Here is a 19,451-nt window from a genome sequence, read left to right on the forward strand (position 1 = left end):
TAGAACTAAGAAGAAATTCCTGATGGTTAGAACAATTAAATGTTCTAACCATGTTGTCTGAAATGGTATAGGGTTTCCTGCCTAGGCAGGGGGTTGGACTAAAGGTCCTCCAAGGTCCTTTCCAACTCTGCTATTGTATTGTATTGTATAAATAGTGTAACAACTTGCCTCCAGAAGTTTAGGTGCACCAACACTGGAGATTTTTAAGAAGAGATTGGACAACCATTTGTCTGAAATGATAGGGTTTCCTGCTTGAGTAGAGAATTGGACTAGAAGACCTCCAAGATTACTTCCAGATCTATTATTCTGTTCCTCATGGCCTATCCTGTGAGTTTCACCCAACTGAAAGATATTGTAATGCCTGCAACCACAGTAGAACCTTTGCTGCTTCTCAGTAATAAGGCTGGACAATGTTGCTACCCCTGACAGATTTTTTTTCCTAATGAAAAACAATTCCAGGGCAATGATTAGCCAACTTCATTTCCCCTCCCATCCAGTATCACCACCCAATAAAACTCACCAATCACTCTCCAGAACATGTGGGGAACAGGTTATGGGACTTTCGGTGCTCCTCCTGTGCCAGACATTTCTTCTTTTTATTGGGTTTCATTTCAGCAGTGCTATGGGGGGGGGGGAAATAAACAAAGAAGCAAACCCACAAATACACAAACATACACACTATCCACCTCACTCCTATTCATCTTGAAGAACCCACCAATTAAACAGATAGGAAAATACAATTTCATAAGACCCTTCATTGACCATTGATTCAAGAGATTGAAAAAAACTATTTGTGAGGACCACGAGGGATGAGGTGCTAGGGGCCCAAAGGGAGGGACCATTAAAATATCAAGATAATGAAATTACCATTCTTAAGCAAATTCCGAAAAAAAATAGAGAAAGAAGGAGGAAGTATTCCTCCTTAGCAAAGAAACTATACAATAAAGGAGTTTGGTTTAGATGGTTATTGCCAGAGGGAATGCTGATTTTCTGGGAGGGAAACAGAACTAGAATTAACACAGTGGAAGAAGCTAAGGCCTTCACTAAAAAACATTTTTCTCTCCTAGAGGATGAAAATAAGGGAGGTGGTGAAAAATGCAGCAATGTACAAGATATGGGGGAGGGGGGATGTGGCTCCATCTGGGGACAGGGAAGAGGGAGCAATATCAAAAAGGCTCAGATCACAAAAATAAATGTATTTGAAAAATTATTGTAATTGTTGATATACTAGAAAGTGATAAAGAATGAGATGATTGAACACATGATTGATATAATGTAAGAATTCTATTTATGCTTATCTTTTAAATGTTGTTTTCAAAATTGAAAAAATTATGAGATTTGGAGGGACTTCAACCACTAGCACGGGAGCTGCCAAAAAATTTTATGAACCTTTGTACCCTTTCCCCATAAATGTTTTAAAAAACCAATAATTTTTTTTAAAAAAACTATTTGTCTGAAATGGTACAAGGTTTCCTGATTGAGCAGGGGGTTGGATTACAAGACATACAAAGGTCCCTTCCAACTCTGTTAATTCTGTTAATTTATGTTAATCCTGTTGTTCTCCACATCCCTGTTTTGTGACTAAGCCATTGTGTGCATTTTTGGGGGGTTGGTTTGGTTTTTTATTTTTTGCTGAGAAGCTAGCAAGAAAACACACATTCTCTTCATCTATTTTGTTCTTCCTAAGCTGCAGAATAGGCGTAAGGTGAAAAACAGGGGCAAAGGAAAAGAGGAAGGGGGATATTTGTGTGAGAGAGAAAGATAGAGGAAAATATAGGATGGTGTGGGAAACAGCATCACCTGAGGCCAGTCATGAGATGCTGTTGCATTCCAGCATTTCTGCAAAGATAATCACCAATCTCTTTTCCATCTTTTCTTCTAAAATGGTTATCTCTCCCCCTTCATTTACTGAATGTGAATTCCTTGGGATGTCCTCTGCACTCTTCCCCATTCTGAGCTACAATCCTGTAGTTTCTTCTCAAATAAGTAAAAATTGGGACTGCAATCCAGATGATTTCTAGATCGCACCATATGCACCTCCTCTATTCCCACAGGATGATTGGTATTCTAGAAAATGGATTGTTCTGTGAATGAAAAAGATCAAAATATTTATGTCAAAGGGGGGAAAAAGAGCTCTGAGTGACTGGAAGACCTGGGGTACAAAGCAGAGAAACTAAAACCAGGATTGTTCTTTTCTTTTTTTCACTACTGAAATCCATGGCACCTGTGAATCATTTTTGGTTAAACAGAATCTCTTCTCTTTTCCACCTCACCTCCCACAATTGTGTGTATGCCCTTTTTTCCCAGCTCATGCATAACATACAGTGAAAAGCACCGCAAAAGACTTCAGCACACTCCACTGAATTATCAATATTCCCATGTCAAAATACGGAATAAACAAGAAGTTCCTGGTTGACAGGACTATTGTTCTCTAGAGACTAATATTTCAGTGTATAAGAGAGAGAGAGCGGGAACAGGTATCTTTTGCAACCCCAGCCAACAGGACCATGGAGGACAGTATTCATCAACCATATAATAGGTAGGGGGTTTTTTTCAGAACCAATATGTGGGTACATTAGTAAAACAACTGTTGCCCCTTTACAAAATAATTGCCATGGCAGGTATAGCTTTGTCCGTCTGCCTTCACTTCCCAGAAAGTTCATATTATTACATTTTTTTCTCCTTTCTTTCTGGGCAGATATGCATGCTTCTAAATAAAGAATTGTCCTGTAAATGCGTGTTTTTATTAGTTTTTTTAAAAGCTCTGGAGTCATTGGAGGCCAACCTGCAGTCCTAGAAATAAAGGTGAAGATGCAGATTGGCATTTTTCTTTAAGAGACATCTTCCTATTTTTTTAAAAAAAATGCAATATAGTTTTAAAAATTATAAGGAGGTATTTTGGTACCTGGCAGACGCCAAAAGAGTTGCACAGAGGCCCACTGTAGCCATGGATGCTATATGCGGGATCTCCGAATTAACGTTTCTCTACATCTGAAAATATTCCGCTAGGACCATATATGCATATACATGAATATTAAAGAGCTAAGCCTGCTCTTTTATGCCCTAGATTTGGTGAAACACATTCTGCAGTTTTCTATTGAATATTGTAGGTAGTTACATTTTTCATTCAAATGCTAATCAAAATGTTCAAAGATTAAATCATAGGGGCAAAAAGTGAGATTGGGGGATATTGGAATGGTATCTGAACAATTGTGAGTCAAAATCCAGAAGCATATATTCTTTGACTAAATTTAGGAGTATCTTATTTGAGCAAAAAGTAATCTGTGGGAATTTATTCAATATGTGGCTAATGGTCAGCTTAACAAAAAGTCATGTCAGAAAGACCTGTTCATTTGAAAACATGCCTAATGAAAAAAGTCATGGCAGAGTGGATGAGAAAACATTCCACTCCAGTTCAACATTATTGTGTCAAAGATAAGCAAAGAACATCTGGGACCACACAAGAAACATGACCCAACAATCAACAACCAAACATCTCATTCTGAGGCATGGACACTTTGTGGAAAGTTGGAATCTGAAGTTAAATCAAATGCACCATTCTGTTTTGTACTTCAAAAATTAGAGAGGAGGAACTAGCTCATTCCATTTTTCTTTTCATTTAAAATTCTCTTATCAATTCTACTCAGATTATCAGTGATGGCTTGGCCATCCTAGTTCTATTGCAAATAATCCAAAGGCAGATAGGGCCTTGTGACCCATTGCTCCAATGGCAAATGAAATTTAACCATGTATCATGGGAGTACGAACACTATGTACGGATGAAGAATGGTGAATAAGATTAAATGAACTGTTTTCTGAGTTGACATTTTGTTTTTAGTTTTTCCGCTACTATCTAATACGAATATAAACATGCAACCTCTCTACAACAGGAAAATACTAGGAAACATTCCTTTAATCCTATCAAGACTCAGATTCTGCCTTGCTTATCCTGAGAAGACAGTGATCTCTCTGAACAGTCTGGAAACTAAAACATAAGTTGAATAGTTGCAGAATTTGGGTATGGCTAGTCTAGGGAAAAGAAGGACCAGACATGATGGCAGTGTTTAAATATTTGAAAGGCTGTCACAAAGAAGTGGGGGTTCTGTTTTTCAAAGTACAGTACCCAAAAGCAAGACAAGAAACAATGGATGGAAACTAATCAAAGAGAGATCCAACTTAGAATTAAGAAGAATTTCCCTGAAAGTGAGAACAATCAACCAGTGAAATGGCTTGGCCTCAGAGGTTATGGATGCTCCATCACTGGAGGCTTTTAAGAAGACACAGGACAGCTATCTGTCTGAAATGGTATAGGGTCTCCTGCTTGAGTGGACTAGAAGACCTCCAAGGTCCCTTCCAGCTCTGACATTCTATGTACTATGTTGTGCTGGAATTGAGAAATGAACTAAGGAGCAATTGTTTTGTAATGTTGAATAAGTAAATCTATGCAATCATTACTGAAATTAATACTGTTACCATCTGTGATTGGTGTGCCCACTGGCAACAAATATCCCAAATTGCTTAAGACTAGCTAGTTCAAAAGTGCTATACATTTGGCTCACCAGCATTTCTTTTGCAACCCCAAAGTGTGTAAACCAAATATTTCAGCCTCACTTCTTTGCATCTTTGAACAAATTGGGAATGCTAAAGGACAAATGTTCTGCCTTTACTTTCCCTGAAGCTCTGCAGAAAGGATCCAGGCCTCATCTATTAACTCCTGGATCCAACTAGAAGTCCTGGATGTGTATTGCGTAAGGAGAATGAAGTAGAAGAATGCCGTTGATATAGTTTACTTGGACTTCAGTAAGGCTTTTGATAAGGTAGACCATAACCTACTACTAGATAAAGTAGAAGAATGTGGGTTAGACAGCATCACCACCAGATGGATTCGTAACTGGCTGACCAACCACACTCAACGTGTAGTCCTCAATGGAACTGCATCTACATGGAGGGAAGTATGCAGTGGAGTACCCCAAGGCTCTGTTTTAGGCCCAGTACTCTTCAACATCTTCATCAATGATTTGGATGAGGGAATAAATGGGGAACTCATCAAATTTGCAGATGACACCAAGCTGGCAGGAATAGCCAACACTCCAGAAGATAGGCTTAAGATACAGAAGGATCTTGACAAACTTGAACATTGGGCACTATCTAATAAAATGAAATTCAATGGTGAAAAGAGTAGGGTTCTACATTTAGGCAACAAAAACGGAATGCACAGGTACAGTATAGGTGGTACCGTGCTCAATAGTAGTAACTGTGAGAGGGATCTTGGAGTTCTAGTGCACAACCATTTAAATATGAGCCAGCAGTGTGCAGCAGCTGCCAAAAAAGCCAACACAGTTCTAGGCTGCATCAACAGAGGGATAGAATCAAGATCACGTGAAGTGTTAATACCACTTTATAATGCCTTGGTAAGGCCACACTTGGAATACTGCATTCAGTTCTGGTCGCCACGATGTAAAAAAGATGTGGAGACTCTAGAAAGAGTGCAGAGAAGAGCAACAAAGATGATTAGGGGACTGGAGACTAAAACATATGAAGAACGGTTGCAGGAACTAGGTATGTCTAGCTTAAGAGAAAGAAGGACTAGGGGAGACATGATAGCAGTGTTCCAATATCTCAGGGGTTGCCACAAAGAAGAGGGAGTCAAGCTATTCTCCAAGGCACCTGTGGACAGAACAAGAAGCAATGGGTGGAAACTAATCAAGGAGAGAAGCAACTTAGAACTGAGGAGAAACTTCCTGACAGTTAGAACAATTAATCAGTGGAACAGCTTGCTTCCAGAAGTTGTGAATGCCCCAACACTGGAAGTCTTTAAGAAGATGTTGGATAGCCATTTGTCTGGAACGGTATAGGGTTTCCTGCCTAGGCAGGGGGTTGGACTAGAAGACCTCCAAGGTCCCTTCCAACTCTACTATTGTATTGTATTGTATTGGTCTTGTGAACTAAACAGACAAATGATGGGATCAGAAGGTTACCCTCCTAAGGAAAAAAATGAGTTAAGATAGCAGAAAGTTTAAGAATATGCATTTGAATATTTTATCTTTTCAATGGAAGGGAAACTTCTAGCCAGTAGATAATCTATGGATCACTCCAAGGAAAAGGGATAATAGAATGAACACATGTAGAAGAGAACTCAAAACCCTAAACTGCTTACAAATTCATAAAATCCAATCAAACACTTTTGGAATCACTGGATAACAGATGGAAGTGGAAAGCAGAATCAGTTATCACAGACCCATGGATTAGCGACTGCAGAGAAAATTATGTAATTTGCATTTAAATATAATGTCATTTTCTCCTTTCTAACTAAAGCACAAACCAAATGTTATTATCATTCAAAACCCTTTGTCCTCAAATTTTGCCATGAAGTTCACTGTCCTTTAAAAATGATCATAGATCTGGTAAAAACTGCATATATTCATGGACATAATATATAGAACTGTCATATTTCAGGGGGCGACCCCTTCCTTTTTAGGAGTCTGTAATCTTTTAATTTGCGGTAGAGTCAGGCAACTGAATGAAGTTGAGTGTTTATTGGCCGGATGGCCTTCCTAATAGCACACAGAGTTTGCAACAGATATCTTTTCTTTGCAACCTAGGACAGAAACATCTGCTGCTATTTAGGATTAAACTCTCAATCTTCCGAGTAGGAGGTGTCTTCACCACTAGGCAAAATTGCAAAAAAATGTGCAATAGATGTCTCCTCTAAAATACATGTACATAGCTCCCTTAAAATACAAAAGTATTTAATTAATTCTAATTTTAATAATTCTAATTCTAATTTTAAAAATCATGGTGATTAAATGAATTTGACGTATTTGCAAAAATGAAGTAACCCAAATTAATAGATTCACATATTTTTATCATGCATTTTTCTTTTCCAGCAGCCATCAAGGACAGCAGGAACACAAAATATCCAGGAGATGGCACTCCAAGGCCAGCTGTTTTTCCTAAACTGAGACCAAGCATCTGCAGTATTTACTTACATCAGTGCATATCCTAAAAACATACCCTTGCCAATCTTGTTGCCTATTTGTGGTTTATAGGATTCTAAATCACATCCTCCTTAATGACATGAAGATTGCTTAAATAGGTTGTAAGCTTAACACAAAGTTCTCTGCTACTTTCCAGAACTCAACTACTGGGAGATTGATGCCATGTTAAGACAACTGCTTACTGTTTGGGCTAGCATCAGAAAGAGATCTGCTTAGGCATTGTGATTTACTCAACAAACTGTAGTTAAGAACTCAGACTGTGAGAATGTCATGTGTCATTGAAACAGATTCATATATATATATGAAAAATATATATCAAAGCAGCAATCAATCTTTATGTTAGATATTAGCATATATCGAGATAAGTCTCCCCTCTGGTCCGCTACTACAGCGGGAAACAGGTATCCCTCTGATTGGTCGAGGGGCGTACCCGATCCCTATAAAAGGGGAACCCTCCGACCACAGAGCAAGCTGGATCACTACTACTACTAATAAAGAGCTGTTAAGTCACTTCGTGTCCGCAGTCTGTCTCTCGTTGCCCAGATCTAACATTGGCGACGAGGATGGGATTGAGAGACAGATAGGACGAAGAACGCTACCTCCAGAATCTCCGGATTTGATCCAGCCCAGGAATTCGGCAGTAATTCTGACAGCCATCTCAGATCACCGCAGCGCGGCAAATTCAAACTGAGAAGATGGCGATGCATGCTCCCCCCGCTCCTTTCGACCCAGCAAACGACGAATGGGAAGCTTTCATGATTCGTTTCGAGTGTTTCCTCGAAGCGAACGAATACACGGGGATCACCGATGCGAGGAAGAAAAACATCTTCCTCGGCTACTGCGGAAAGGAAGTCTTCAATACGGCCAGAGACCTCACCGCGCCTACTCCAATACAGGCAGTATCGTGGACGACGTTGCAACAGACTCTGCAAACTCATTACGCGCCAAAACCTTCCCGCCATGTCTGCCGCAAGGAATTCAACATGAGGACCCAGAAGGCGGGAGAATCCATCAATCAATATGTTGCAGCCCTACGAAAAGCAGCAACTCACTGCGAATACAGGGATTTGGAAGAGCACATCTTAGAGCAGCTCATCTGTGGGTTAAGAGACATTTCTTTGCAAAAGAAGCTGTTGGCAAACCCGAATTTAACCCTACAGACAGCGTTAAACGAAGCAAGAGCGTCAGAGTCAGCGGAGAAATCATCAGTGACCATACAACGAGGGGCCAACGTAAACCAGCCAGCACCAAGACAAGCCAGAGTTCACTACGAGGACACAAGCCCCGACTTCGAGAATCCCGAGTTCGAGGACAGTCACCTGATGCAGAGCAGTCACTTGAGGCCTGGGGGGAGACCCGGATCCCGTTTGCCGCCCTGCGCAAGCTGCGGAGGGAATCACCCCAGGTCTACTTGTAGGTTCAGGAACGTTGTTTGTTCGCACTGCAACAAACTTGGGCACATCGCACGAGTGTGCCGGAGCGGAGTCCCTGCCTCACGGCAGCCACCCATGTACCGCCAACAGAAGCCCAACCCAGGGGCTTGGCGAAATCAAAAAGGGCGCCCAGAGAGAAATCCACAAGTGTTTACCCAGAGAGAATATTTCCAAAGAGCTGAACGAGCGTATCCCCAGAGAGATTACTCACAAGGAGTTGAACGAGCGTATCCCCAGAGAGATTACTCACAAGGAGTTGAGCGAGCGTATCCCCAGAGAGAATACACACAAAGAGCTGAAAGAGCGTTCTATCAAGACGCTCAACGAGAGTATTTTCAGGATGTTGACGATGAGATAGAGTTGACCCAGAGAGAGGAGTTGCGAACGTATCTCACCACAATACATCAGGTCCGCCCTAAGCGGCCAAAAAGGCTGAGAGTCACAGTCCTCTTGGAGGGCTCACCCTGCGAGCTAGAAGTTGACACAGGATCGACCCTGATGATCATTTCATGGGCATCCATGAAACAGGCTATCCCTAGCCTCAGAAAGAGCCAACTACGCGCTCCAGACGTCCTGCTACGAGACTACCAGGGGAACCAAGTCCCCATCGTGGGCCAAGGCACATTCCACATCCGTTTCAAGGACATCGAAGCCCAGCTGCCCGTGACCATCGCCAGCGCGCCATTGCAGAACCTTCTGGGGCTTGATTGGTTTGAAGCCCTGGGGTTAGAAGTCACCGGAATCAACGCCGTGAGAAACAGCAGCGCTGAACAGATTTTTAAGGAGTTCGAGGATGTGTTCAGCCCCGGTCTTGGTAAGTATGTGGGTAAACCAATATCATTCAATTTAGACCCCAAAGTGGCGCCAATCCGACTTAAACCGAGACGAGTGCCTTTTGCACTCCGCCCAAAAATAGATAAGGAAATAGATAAGTTAGTGGAGCAAGGAATCCTTGAGCCGGTAGATTACGCGCGCTGGGAAACGCCCATCGTGACCCCAGTCAAACCAGACGGATCAGTCCGCATCTGCGCGGACTATAAATGCACAATTAATGTCGCGCTACAACAGAGCGCATATCCTGTGCCTGTAGTACAGCACTTATTGCACTCGTTGGGGCCAGGAAAGGTATTTGCAAAATTAGACATGGCACAAGCTTACCAGCAACTGCCAGTTGATAGCGCCACAGCGGAGGCCCAAACTATAGTGACGCATAGAGGAGCATTCAAATGCAACCCGCTACAATTCGGCGTAAGCATTGCCCCAGGATTGTTCCAGAGCGTCATGGAACGACTTTTGCAAGGGATACCAGGAGTCGTCCCCTATTTTGACGACATCTTGGTGTCCGCTGCAAATGAGGAGCAATTAAACAAAAGAGTCAGATCTGTTTTGGCCAGAATCAGAGAAAAGGGTCTCCGCCTTAAAAAAGAAAAATGCCAAATTAAAGTGCCTAGTGTAGAATTCCTGGGTTATAGAATCGATGGTCAGGGAATACACCCCACTTCAAAGAAAATTAAGGCGATCCAGGACGCCCCCACACCACGAAATCAGACCGAGTTGCAGGCCTTCCTCGGATTACTTAACTTCTACAGCGTTTTTCTGAGGCAGAAGGCGACCGTTGCTGAGCCACTACACCGTCTACTCCAGAGGAACGCACCATGGAAATGGGGACGATCCGAAGCTGCAGCTTTCGCCGGGGTAAAGCGCCTGCTCACCACTGACTCACTGCTTGTTCAATACAGCCAGACCCTACCGCTGGTATTGACCTGCGACGCATCACCTTTCGGAGTTGGAGCAGTCCTCAGCCACAGGATGCCCGACGGAAAAGAAGCACCCATCGCGTTCTACTCCAGAACTCTTTCATCGGCCGAGAGGAATTACAGCCAAATGGACAGGGAAGCGCTGGCTGCCGTAGCGGGAGTAAAGCGTTTCCACGAATACCTCTACGGCCGCGATTTTGAACTGATCACAGATCACAAACCGCTGTTGGGACTTCTGGCGGGAAACCGCCCCACTCCGGTCTCCCTTTCTCCTCGCATGACCAGGTGGACTGTTTTCCTGGCTGCGTATTCATACAAATTGATTCATCGACCGGGCTCCACTCTTGGACACGCAGACGCACTCAGCCGTTGCCCATTACCTGACATTCTGCCAGACCCCACTCCAGAAGTACCGGTATTGCTCATTGACTGTTTGGATTCGGGACCGGTTTCTTCCTACGATGTTGCAAGGTTCTCCTCTAAAGACAATTTAATAAAACAAGTTCAAACTTGGGTTTGGAGGGGGTGGCCGAAGGGAAATGTGGGCCCGGAATTCAAAATGTTTTGGTCAAAACGGGACGAGCTCTCAGTGCTACAGGGATGTTTGTTGTGGGGGGATCGAGTTGTTATTCCGTATGCTTTACGTAAAAATGTATTAGATGCTTTACATATGGGTCATCCGGGGATTGTTAGAATGAAGGCGTTAGCAAGAAGTTACGTGTGGTGGCCAAACATGGACAAAGAAATAGAGGAGTGGGTGGCCACTTGCGACCCATGCCAGGAATCGAGACCAGCACCCCCGGAAGCGCCCGCCACAGAATGGGAGAAACCCAAAGCACCCTGGTCGCGAATACACATCGACTTCGCAGGGCCATTCCAAGGTCAGACTTTCCTTATAGTTGTGGATGCATACTCAAAATGGCTAGATGTAGTCCTAATGACTTCAACCACGGCAGAGGCAGTCATAAAGGTTCTACGGCGACTTTTCGCCACCCATGGCCTGCCAGATCTCCTAGTATCCGATAACGGGCCCCAATTCACGGCCATGCAGTTTGAAACATTTTTAGCAGGTTTGGGAATTCGGCATGCCCTCGTCGCGCCATTCCATCCAGCATCAAACGGAGAGGCGGAGAGAATGGTGCGATTCGCAAAAGAGGCCCTCGCTAGGATGGGTCCGGGTGATTGGCAAACACGCATTGACCATTACCTCCTAATTCAGCACATTACCCCAAGCGCAACAACGGGTAGGAGCCCCGCTGAACTACTCATGGGTCGCCGCCTACGGTCTCACCTGGACCGGCTTCACCCGAATTACTCTGCCACGGCTCCCCCAGACTCTACAAGCAAAATCCGGTCTTTCAGAGTAGGGGATTCAGTATACGCCCACAACTACGCAGGGGGAACATTATGGATGCCGGCAAAGGTCATTGGCATCACGGGTCCACGATCGTATCTGCTGGAACTAGAAGATGGGCGGAACTGGAAAAGGCACATCGATCAACTTCGGGGTCGCCTAGCACACTCCGACCTTCGAAACGAAGACGAGAGTTTCCTGTCTACAGAAAGTCAGCCACGCGAAAGCCCCATCATAGGAAACGACGACGCCGGCGAGCCAAGCGTGGGACAAGACAACACGCACGAAGCAGAGAAACCCCCAGACAACGCAGCCGAACAGACTCCTGAACGCCCGAGCAACGAAGGCACAAGACCTCCAGAACGGGAAACAGGAAAAGCACCCGATCCTGCAACCACTTCAAACCAACCCGAACTACGACGTTCCTCCCGAGCAAGACAAACACCCACATACCTAAAAGACTATGTTACCTACCGCAACGTTCCATCTAGGAGGGGAGGGGTGTTAGATATTAGCATATATCGAGATAAGTCTCCCCTCTGGTCCGCTACTACAGCGGGAAACAGGTATCCCTCTGATTGGTCGAGGGGCGTACCCGATCCCTATAAAAGGGGAACCCTCTGACCACAGAGCAAGCTGGATCACTACTACTACTAATAAAGAGCTGTTAAGTCACTTCGTGTCCGCAGTCTGTCTCTCGTTGCCCAGATCTAACACTTTATTTGGTCCAGGACTCGTGGATTGGTTCTTCATGGTACTTTTATAACTACTCTGAAAGCCATAATTGACCACAACAAAACTACATGATTTGTATGGAAGAGATTACCTGTATGGAGTTCTGTACAGGTAAGCAACCTGAATGAATTTGATAGAGAAGGATTGATTACAAATGTGTGAATTATTATAATCAATGAACCAGTCAAAAACTCAAGAGACAAATTGCTCTGTGGGTCAATATACTCTTCTACTGAAAGATTGGTCTGGACAGGCCAAGTGAGTTCAAATCTAAGGTCTAATCCAGGGGTGTCCAAACTTGGAAACTTTAAGACTTGTGGACTTCAACTCCCAGAATTCCCCAGCCAGCATGGCTGGCTGGGGAATTCTAGGAATTGAAGTCCACAAGTCTTAAAGTTCCCAAGTTTGGACACCCCTGGTCTAATCCGACCACTGCAATGACTCCATCTGCAATATTTGCTAAACCCATTTACAGTTGTACTTATATAACATGCAATTCCCTCATGAAGAAACTGGTTCTGGTGCGTTCTCAGCATGAATCGTAGATGGATGGTGTCAGCTCTCCAAAATGGATACCAGGGTAGGGAAATGGGGTTAAATTGGTCCCTAGTACTTCTTCTATTCTGCCTGTCGCTTGTTTTCCAGGCCAGGAGGAAAAAAAAGTGCTATTTTAAGGGTAGATCTTGTTCTCCCCACTTCTTTTATTGGTCTGAAAGAAGGGTGATAAGCAGAGCAGAGCAATGTAACTCCCTAATTATTATGGCAGGAAAAGTGAGGAGAATTGAATAACTGACAGCTAAAAGCTGCTTCTCCCTTCTTGTTTTTCAGCCTTTTTTTTTTTTTACAGATCACCAGCCATCTTCTTGAAGGCCGCTAGACATCTGTCAAAAAGCACAGTCATCCATCACCTCCATTGTGCTGAAGTGCCTGATCTAGGGGGGGAGGGTGCATTCTGCCCAATAAAGCGAGATAGTAACCACTCCCATTTTCCTACCATAGTACCTGATATGCACTTTCTTTCTGAGGCAAAATGTGTAGTATTTACTGCATGGATGCATTATGTCTAGTAAAGTAGGCAATCTCTTGCTTTACCAAGCAGAATGAACACTCCCTCCCCCCCACCCCCTTGCAGGCCACAAGCATTTCCATGCCTGATCTGCAGGAGGCAGGCAATTTTACTATAAGATAGGAAAGGGTGGATGCTTTGTTTGGTAAATCCGCCTTCTTCCATGTGAATAGAAGTGGTAGCTTCTGCTTGCCAAGTTCAATCTCTCAGAAATACAAATACAGAGATATATAAATGAATACACAGATATAGATACTGGCTAGGTTGGGAGCAGGTTTTAAGAGAAGAACCAGCTGTTTGTCACATCTCACGTCGTCCCTCAGAAAAAGCATTTTTGTTGTTTTTTCCTAATAGCACATGACTCCAGAGCATGGGTGTCAAACTTGCAGCATCATGTTGCCATCATGTGACATATCGCGATGATTTTTCTCTTCGTGGAGCTGGTATGGGTGTGGCTTGCGTCTGACACATCCGACCCATGGACTGCCAGTTTGACACCCTTGCTCCATAGGATTCTACCAATCACTTTCTTTAAATTGTCTCAATATAAATTCATGGGGACAGCATCAGTTGCTAAGCTTGTTTCTGAAGCATAAGAATACTCACAATGAAGGTGGCACCCAAGTGTGCTGGTACCTTTGTGTTGTCGATGGATGGAAGGAGATCTCATTAAAGTGTCTCTGAAGATCTGTCGATCATCCACTGAAGTCCTTCAGCATTTCCAGTTCCAGCTGAGAGTTAGCAGGATAGAGGAAAAAAATATGTGTTTTTGGCATCAAACATCTTATTATTATCTCAGGCTTTTAATTCAGCAAGTTGATACGCTCCTGCTTTATTGAATCTATTTCTTCTTTTTCATTCTAAAGCCTTTATTGAAATACTACCTAGTTTCTGGTTACTGCTGCTGATGCACTAAAGTAGTTTATGGAACCCCTGGGACAGTTTAAAATCATTTAATTACATTATTTTAAATAGCTTAAACTGTTAACAGCTTTAAGAAAAATTAAACATGTTAAAATTCCTTAGCTGATCTCAAAAAGCCAAGCAGGGTCTGACGATTATTTCTTGGATGGGAGATTACCAAGGAACCCCAAAGCTAAAGGCTAGATTCAGTGGTGAAATTCAATTTTTTTCACTACCGGCTCTGTGGGCATGGCTTGGTGAGCATGGTGTGGCTTTGTGGGCGTGTCAGGGGAATGATACTGCAAAATCTCCATTATTACCCCACTGCAGGGAAAGGATACTGCAAAATCTCCATTCCCACCCCACTCTGGGGCCAGCATTTGCCGGTTCCCCAAAGTACTCAAAATTTCCACTACTGGATCTCCAGAACCTATCAAAACCTGCTGGATTTCACCTCTGGCTAGATTGGAAAACACCTCTTGGAAGAAGCCAATGGCAAACAGTCTCTGCATTACTACAAAGAAAACTATATGGAGATGTCCATGCAGTCTCAAAGAATCAAGGACAGTTTGAGGGAGCCTTTATTTTTATAATGTGGTGACTTATATTCTTGTTCAATTTATGGAATGTGTTAAGCTTTGTGGCAATTGCTACAGCATTCCTTTTTTTCCCCTTTTTTTCTGGTTTACTTTTAAAAATGGCTGTGATGTACACCCAAGGGGAAGTCCTCCATGTGACTTTTGGGGTTTTTCCACAATGCAGCCTTCAGAAGCTTGTCTTCTGTGTGAAAACCAGAAATACTGCAGAAACAGATTAACAGGATTGGAAGGGACCTTGGAGGTCTTCTTGTCCAACCTACTGCTCAAGCAAGAGACTCTATACCATTCCGGACAAATGGTCCATCCAATCTCTTCTTAAAAACCTCCAGTGATGGAGCACTCACAACTTCTGAAGTCAAGCCGTTCTACCAGGAATGAAGTTTAACAAATCCCTTTTCAGATTTCTTTTTTTTTTTTCAAAAAGTTTTATTGGTTTTTTAAAACATTTATAAGGAAAAGGGTAAGTGGAATGGTTACAAATTTTGGCAGTTGCAAGTGTGGCAGACGCCCCCTCCCTCCAAACTCATAGAATACATCTAAATATAAAACATTAATACATAATCATAAAAAATCAGCATATTAATTCTAGAAAAAATAGTTTTCAATCAATTTATGTAGTTATGATATAAAGTCTAGATATAATTTCATTATAACTTTCTGTCTGTTTATAACATTGTGGTTTTCTTATTCATTTTTGTGATCTGAGCTTTCTCGGTGTTGCCCCTTCACCCCCCGCTGGCAGAGCTCCGGCCCCTCCCGTGTCCTGTGTGACCATTGTGGTGTCTTCTGCTTTTTCTAGGTTCGCTTTATTTTTTTCCATAAAGGCCTGAGCCTCTATGGGTGTATTGATTCTGATTCTTGTCTCCTCCCAGAATATCAGCATCCCTTCAGGCATCAACCATCTAAACCACACCCCCTTCTGGTATAGTTTATTCGCCAATTGCGAATAATTTTTCCTTTTCTCCCTAATGTTTTGGGGGATCTGCTTCAGGATGGTTATCTCCCTGTCATGATATGTCAATGTTTGCCCCCTTTGTACACCCAGAATTTCATCTCTTGTGCTTTTCCTAAGGAATTTAATATGAACCTCCCTGGGTACATTGTGTGTTCTGGCATATGCTGAATTCACTCTATAGACCAGATCTATCTCCCATTCCATCTGCTGTTTATCTTTATGTATGTATTCAGCTAAAATATTAGTCATAATGTCCCTTATATTTTCCCCATCTGCTTCTATTACATTTTGAAATCTAAGATAAAAGGACATTCTCTCAAACTCTGTTTTCATTTGTTGGATGTCAAGTTCTTTGTTTCCCTTCTGTAAAGCCTCTACCCCCCCTCTCGCCTCCGCCACCCCACCCTCCACCAGGTCCAGTCTCTGTGAGTTCTTATAAATTTGGACTTGGTTCTCTTTAATTTCTTCCTTCATTTCTTTTAATTGTTTCTTAATTTCTTCCTGGCCCTGTATGAGTTGCTGGAGCATCTGTTGCAAATCCATCTCTGTACTCTTAGGTTGCATCAGTTCTGTAATCTTTGACTGTGTGGCAGGGCTGGATGTTGCAGATGTCGGTGCAGAAGTAGCAAAGCCAGGTTTTCCAGGGGCTGGTCTTTTTGAAGACATGGTTTATGAAACAAAGAGATCAGTCAGTGTAGAGACTGGGCAGCTGGAGAAGTAGAGCAGGCAGATGAGTCCAGAAGGCAGAGGATCCAAACAGGTGGGAGTTTCTTTAGTCAATCTAGTAATAGATGAAAGTTTTTTCTCCAAAGAGTTCAGGAAATAACAATCCACAAGAGATTCCTCTGGGTGACACGGAGACAAAGACGGAAGCCTGAATTTTAAAGGTGGAGTCGGGTTTCACAGTTCATGAAGACAACGGAAGTGTGCCATCTTGCCCTGCCAGCTTTGGGCTCAGAGGCATAGGAAAAATTTTAAAAGTTCAAAAAGTTCTCAGGTCATCAATAAGTTCTGGAACTAAGTCCCATGAAAAACACTTTTACTGGGGTGAGGCATCCTTAGTTGGCTCTCCCCCCTCCTCCTTCCCCTGGGGGCGAGAGCAGAATTTTTACAAGCCGCTTGTCCAAGGGGGGGGGGAAATCCCCCTCCCCTCTAGCCGCTCCTCCAAGAATAAATCCGAAAGATTAACTTTTAAAATACTGAAAAGTCCATTAACTTAAAAGTAAGGGGATGAAGAGAGGAAGCATCTCACCGCACCGCCGCTGCTTCCTTCAGTTTTACGTTCTCTGATCAGCATGGGGCGAGACGCAAGCGCGCCCTCCAAAACTGCTCCCTGGTGCCTGGAGCAAAGCGGAAAAGCCCCCACCAGCCGCCGCCGGTGCCAGAGCCTTCCGCGAGCCGCTCCTTCGGCAGGGCGCCTCTCCGGGGCGTCCTGTGCCCCCCCGAAGACGGGGGAAGCCCACCGAAGAGCGGGAGCGGGCAAAGTTCTTGCCCGTCGCCGTAGCCGCCGGAACCGGAAGTCCCCTTTTCAGATTTCAATCAAATTCTTCTTTTTAGCCAAAGGGATGGTTTGGATCATAATTAATACAACTCCTATCATGTTTAGATTCTGCTTCTTGAGGAAGGAAGGAAGGAAGGAAGGAAGGAAGGAAGGAAGGAAGGAAGGAAGGAAGGAAGGAAGGAAGGAAGGAAGGAAGGAATTTTAAGCATTTATCCTGTCACTTGGGCTAGAAGGGACAGAATTCTTGTCAATTTCATCTGTTAAAAACAAACACAGTTCTGTTCTTGCACTATTTCATCTCTGGTTCTATAATAAACTTTTTATGTAGCGCCAGAAAACATAAGCTGTGTTTGTGTTAACTTCTAAGATAGGGTTGGATTGAGGATAACTTCATGCATCCTTGCCCTCAGAAATAGTGGATGGCTCAAATTCACAGTTGGGTAAACATGGAAATATGGCTATGCCTAGATGTCTTCTATGGTCATCCAACATTGTTCTACAAAAATAATAATAATGAGAACAAGTTTAAAAGCAACACTAGCTATGAAGAAGTTCATAGTTACAGATTCACTAGTGGCCTTAGAGCAAGCTTTCAATTCTCCAGAGAGCTTCTATAAGGTTGAGAGGTGGGAAGGAGATTGGACAAGATCTCAGTTGATTATCCACATAATATTTGTGCAATGGTGAATTTGGAGATCCTATAGTCTGGAGCTCCAATTTCATCTGTCCACCCCAAATTAGGAATGCTAACATTATCTTCAGATCATGGCCTCAGATTGGATTCTGCCACAATCAGAAATGAACTATTCAGCGAACAAATTAAGCAGGTGGTATCTTCCCCATCTTCATTTGTCCCACCAATCCAATATAAAAGTAACTATCTGAAATTCATACTCTGAGTTGATTTGCCTCGTGATTAGTTGACTGCCTTTTTTTAAAAAGTGGAAAGCAGAACATGTCCCTCTCCGTCATTTACTTCCTGCCTTTGCTGCCAGCTTTCAAATGCTTGCATATGAAGGGACAACTGGTCAGCATTAGCTGACAGCATTTCTTAGATATCCCTTGTGCTAATAATAAATCTGCATTCAATCTCCTTGGAAGATCTGTCTGCCTCATCCATTTCTGTTAGGGCCTACCTTCCAAAGGAGGAGACTATCGTAGTTCAGGTAATTTTGACTTTCTGAGGATGCTTACCTCCCAAGGGATATTAAAACTCTGCTCCAATTTCTAGTGACTTGATTTGTGTCTAGGTGCCAATTTCTTCCCTTTCTTCATCACCTTTAAAAAAAGCAGGATTTCACTGAAAGTTTGCCTTCTGGAGCAAGCTCAGCATTGTCCAGTCACTGCCCTGGAAGGACGATTTGATGTTTGGATGGATGGATGGATTCCTAGAGTCCTCAAGACCCCTGTTGCCACTGTCAGCTGCTGCCCGTGTCCATGGAAACAATTTTGGGCAGCCCAGGAGGAAGGTAAAAACAGACAGTCGAGGGAGGAATCTGACTTACAAAGGATCACACACTCCTTCAGACTCTGGAGCCTGTGACAGAGTAGCTCAGAGTAGCTAGCAGTCATTCAGGATCAGGGTGTGAGCGAGTCATAGGGACTTTAGCACTTTGAGCAGAGAACAGGTAGGAAATTAAATAAGAGTCATCCCTCTGATCTACCTACCAAATAGGTAGATGAATTTGGGAGAACACCGACCCAGTCCTCGTTTTCTAGCCTTTATTGAAAGCAGAGCAGGAGATATACAGAAGCAGGCAACATGATCTGGAAGATGTGAGTACATAACAGCGGCAGATGGGTGTGAACTGCTTACGAGAGGCTGGCTGTGAATCTTGAAACGTGTTCCTGAAAAAGGAATATTCATCAACTCTGCCATCTTTTAAGTGACAACTCCAAGTCCTTGCTTGTCTGTGATCTTCCCGAGTGACACAACATCCACTTACCTGGTTTTGTTCTCAGAAATCCCCCTCAGCACCGACAAGATCTCCAGACATCTGCTAGTCAGACTGAAGTTCAACAGGAAAACAGAGATACTTAGATTCCAGAATGACAGGTAAGCAAAAGAGAAGGGGTGGGAGGATGGATTGCTATAGGTCAATGCATCTAAAACAGAGCTGAACTATGTTCACGCATTGTTTCTGCTTATA

The 19,451-nt window shown here is 43.3% G+C and overlaps 1 protein-coding gene and 1 long non-coding RNA gene across 2 annotated transcripts in view; one reads left to right on the forward strand and one right to left on the reverse strand.

The window, feature by feature from the left end:
• Window positions 1–519: 519 nt before the first annotated feature.
• LOC309387650 lies at window positions 520–19,349 on the reverse strand. The gene is made up of 3 exons (XR_014174637.1): window positions 19,248–19,349; window positions 13,950–14,074; window positions 520–620 (listed from the first exon to the last, which is right to left on the reverse strand). It is a non-coding gene; the product is annotated as an uncharacterized lncRNA (long non-coding RNA).
• Window positions 18,767–19,451, forward strand: part of EFR3B (EFR3 homolog B) — a 157,518-nt gene continuing 156,833 nt past the window's right edge. The window contains exon 1 of the mRNA XM_081944334.1: window positions 18,767–19,357. Coding sequence (XP_081800460.1) covers window positions 19,351–19,357 — 7 coding nt within the window. The 5' untranslated portion in view covers window positions 18,767–19,350. The remainder of the gene's footprint in view (window positions 19,358–19,451) is intronic.

Source organism: Natrix helvetica (assembly GCF_964273705.1).
Source record: "Natrix helvetica genome assembly, chromosome: 2".
Taxonomy (NCBI): domain Eukaryota; kingdom Metazoa; phylum Chordata; class Lepidosauria; order Squamata; family Natricidae; genus Natrix; species Natrix helvetica.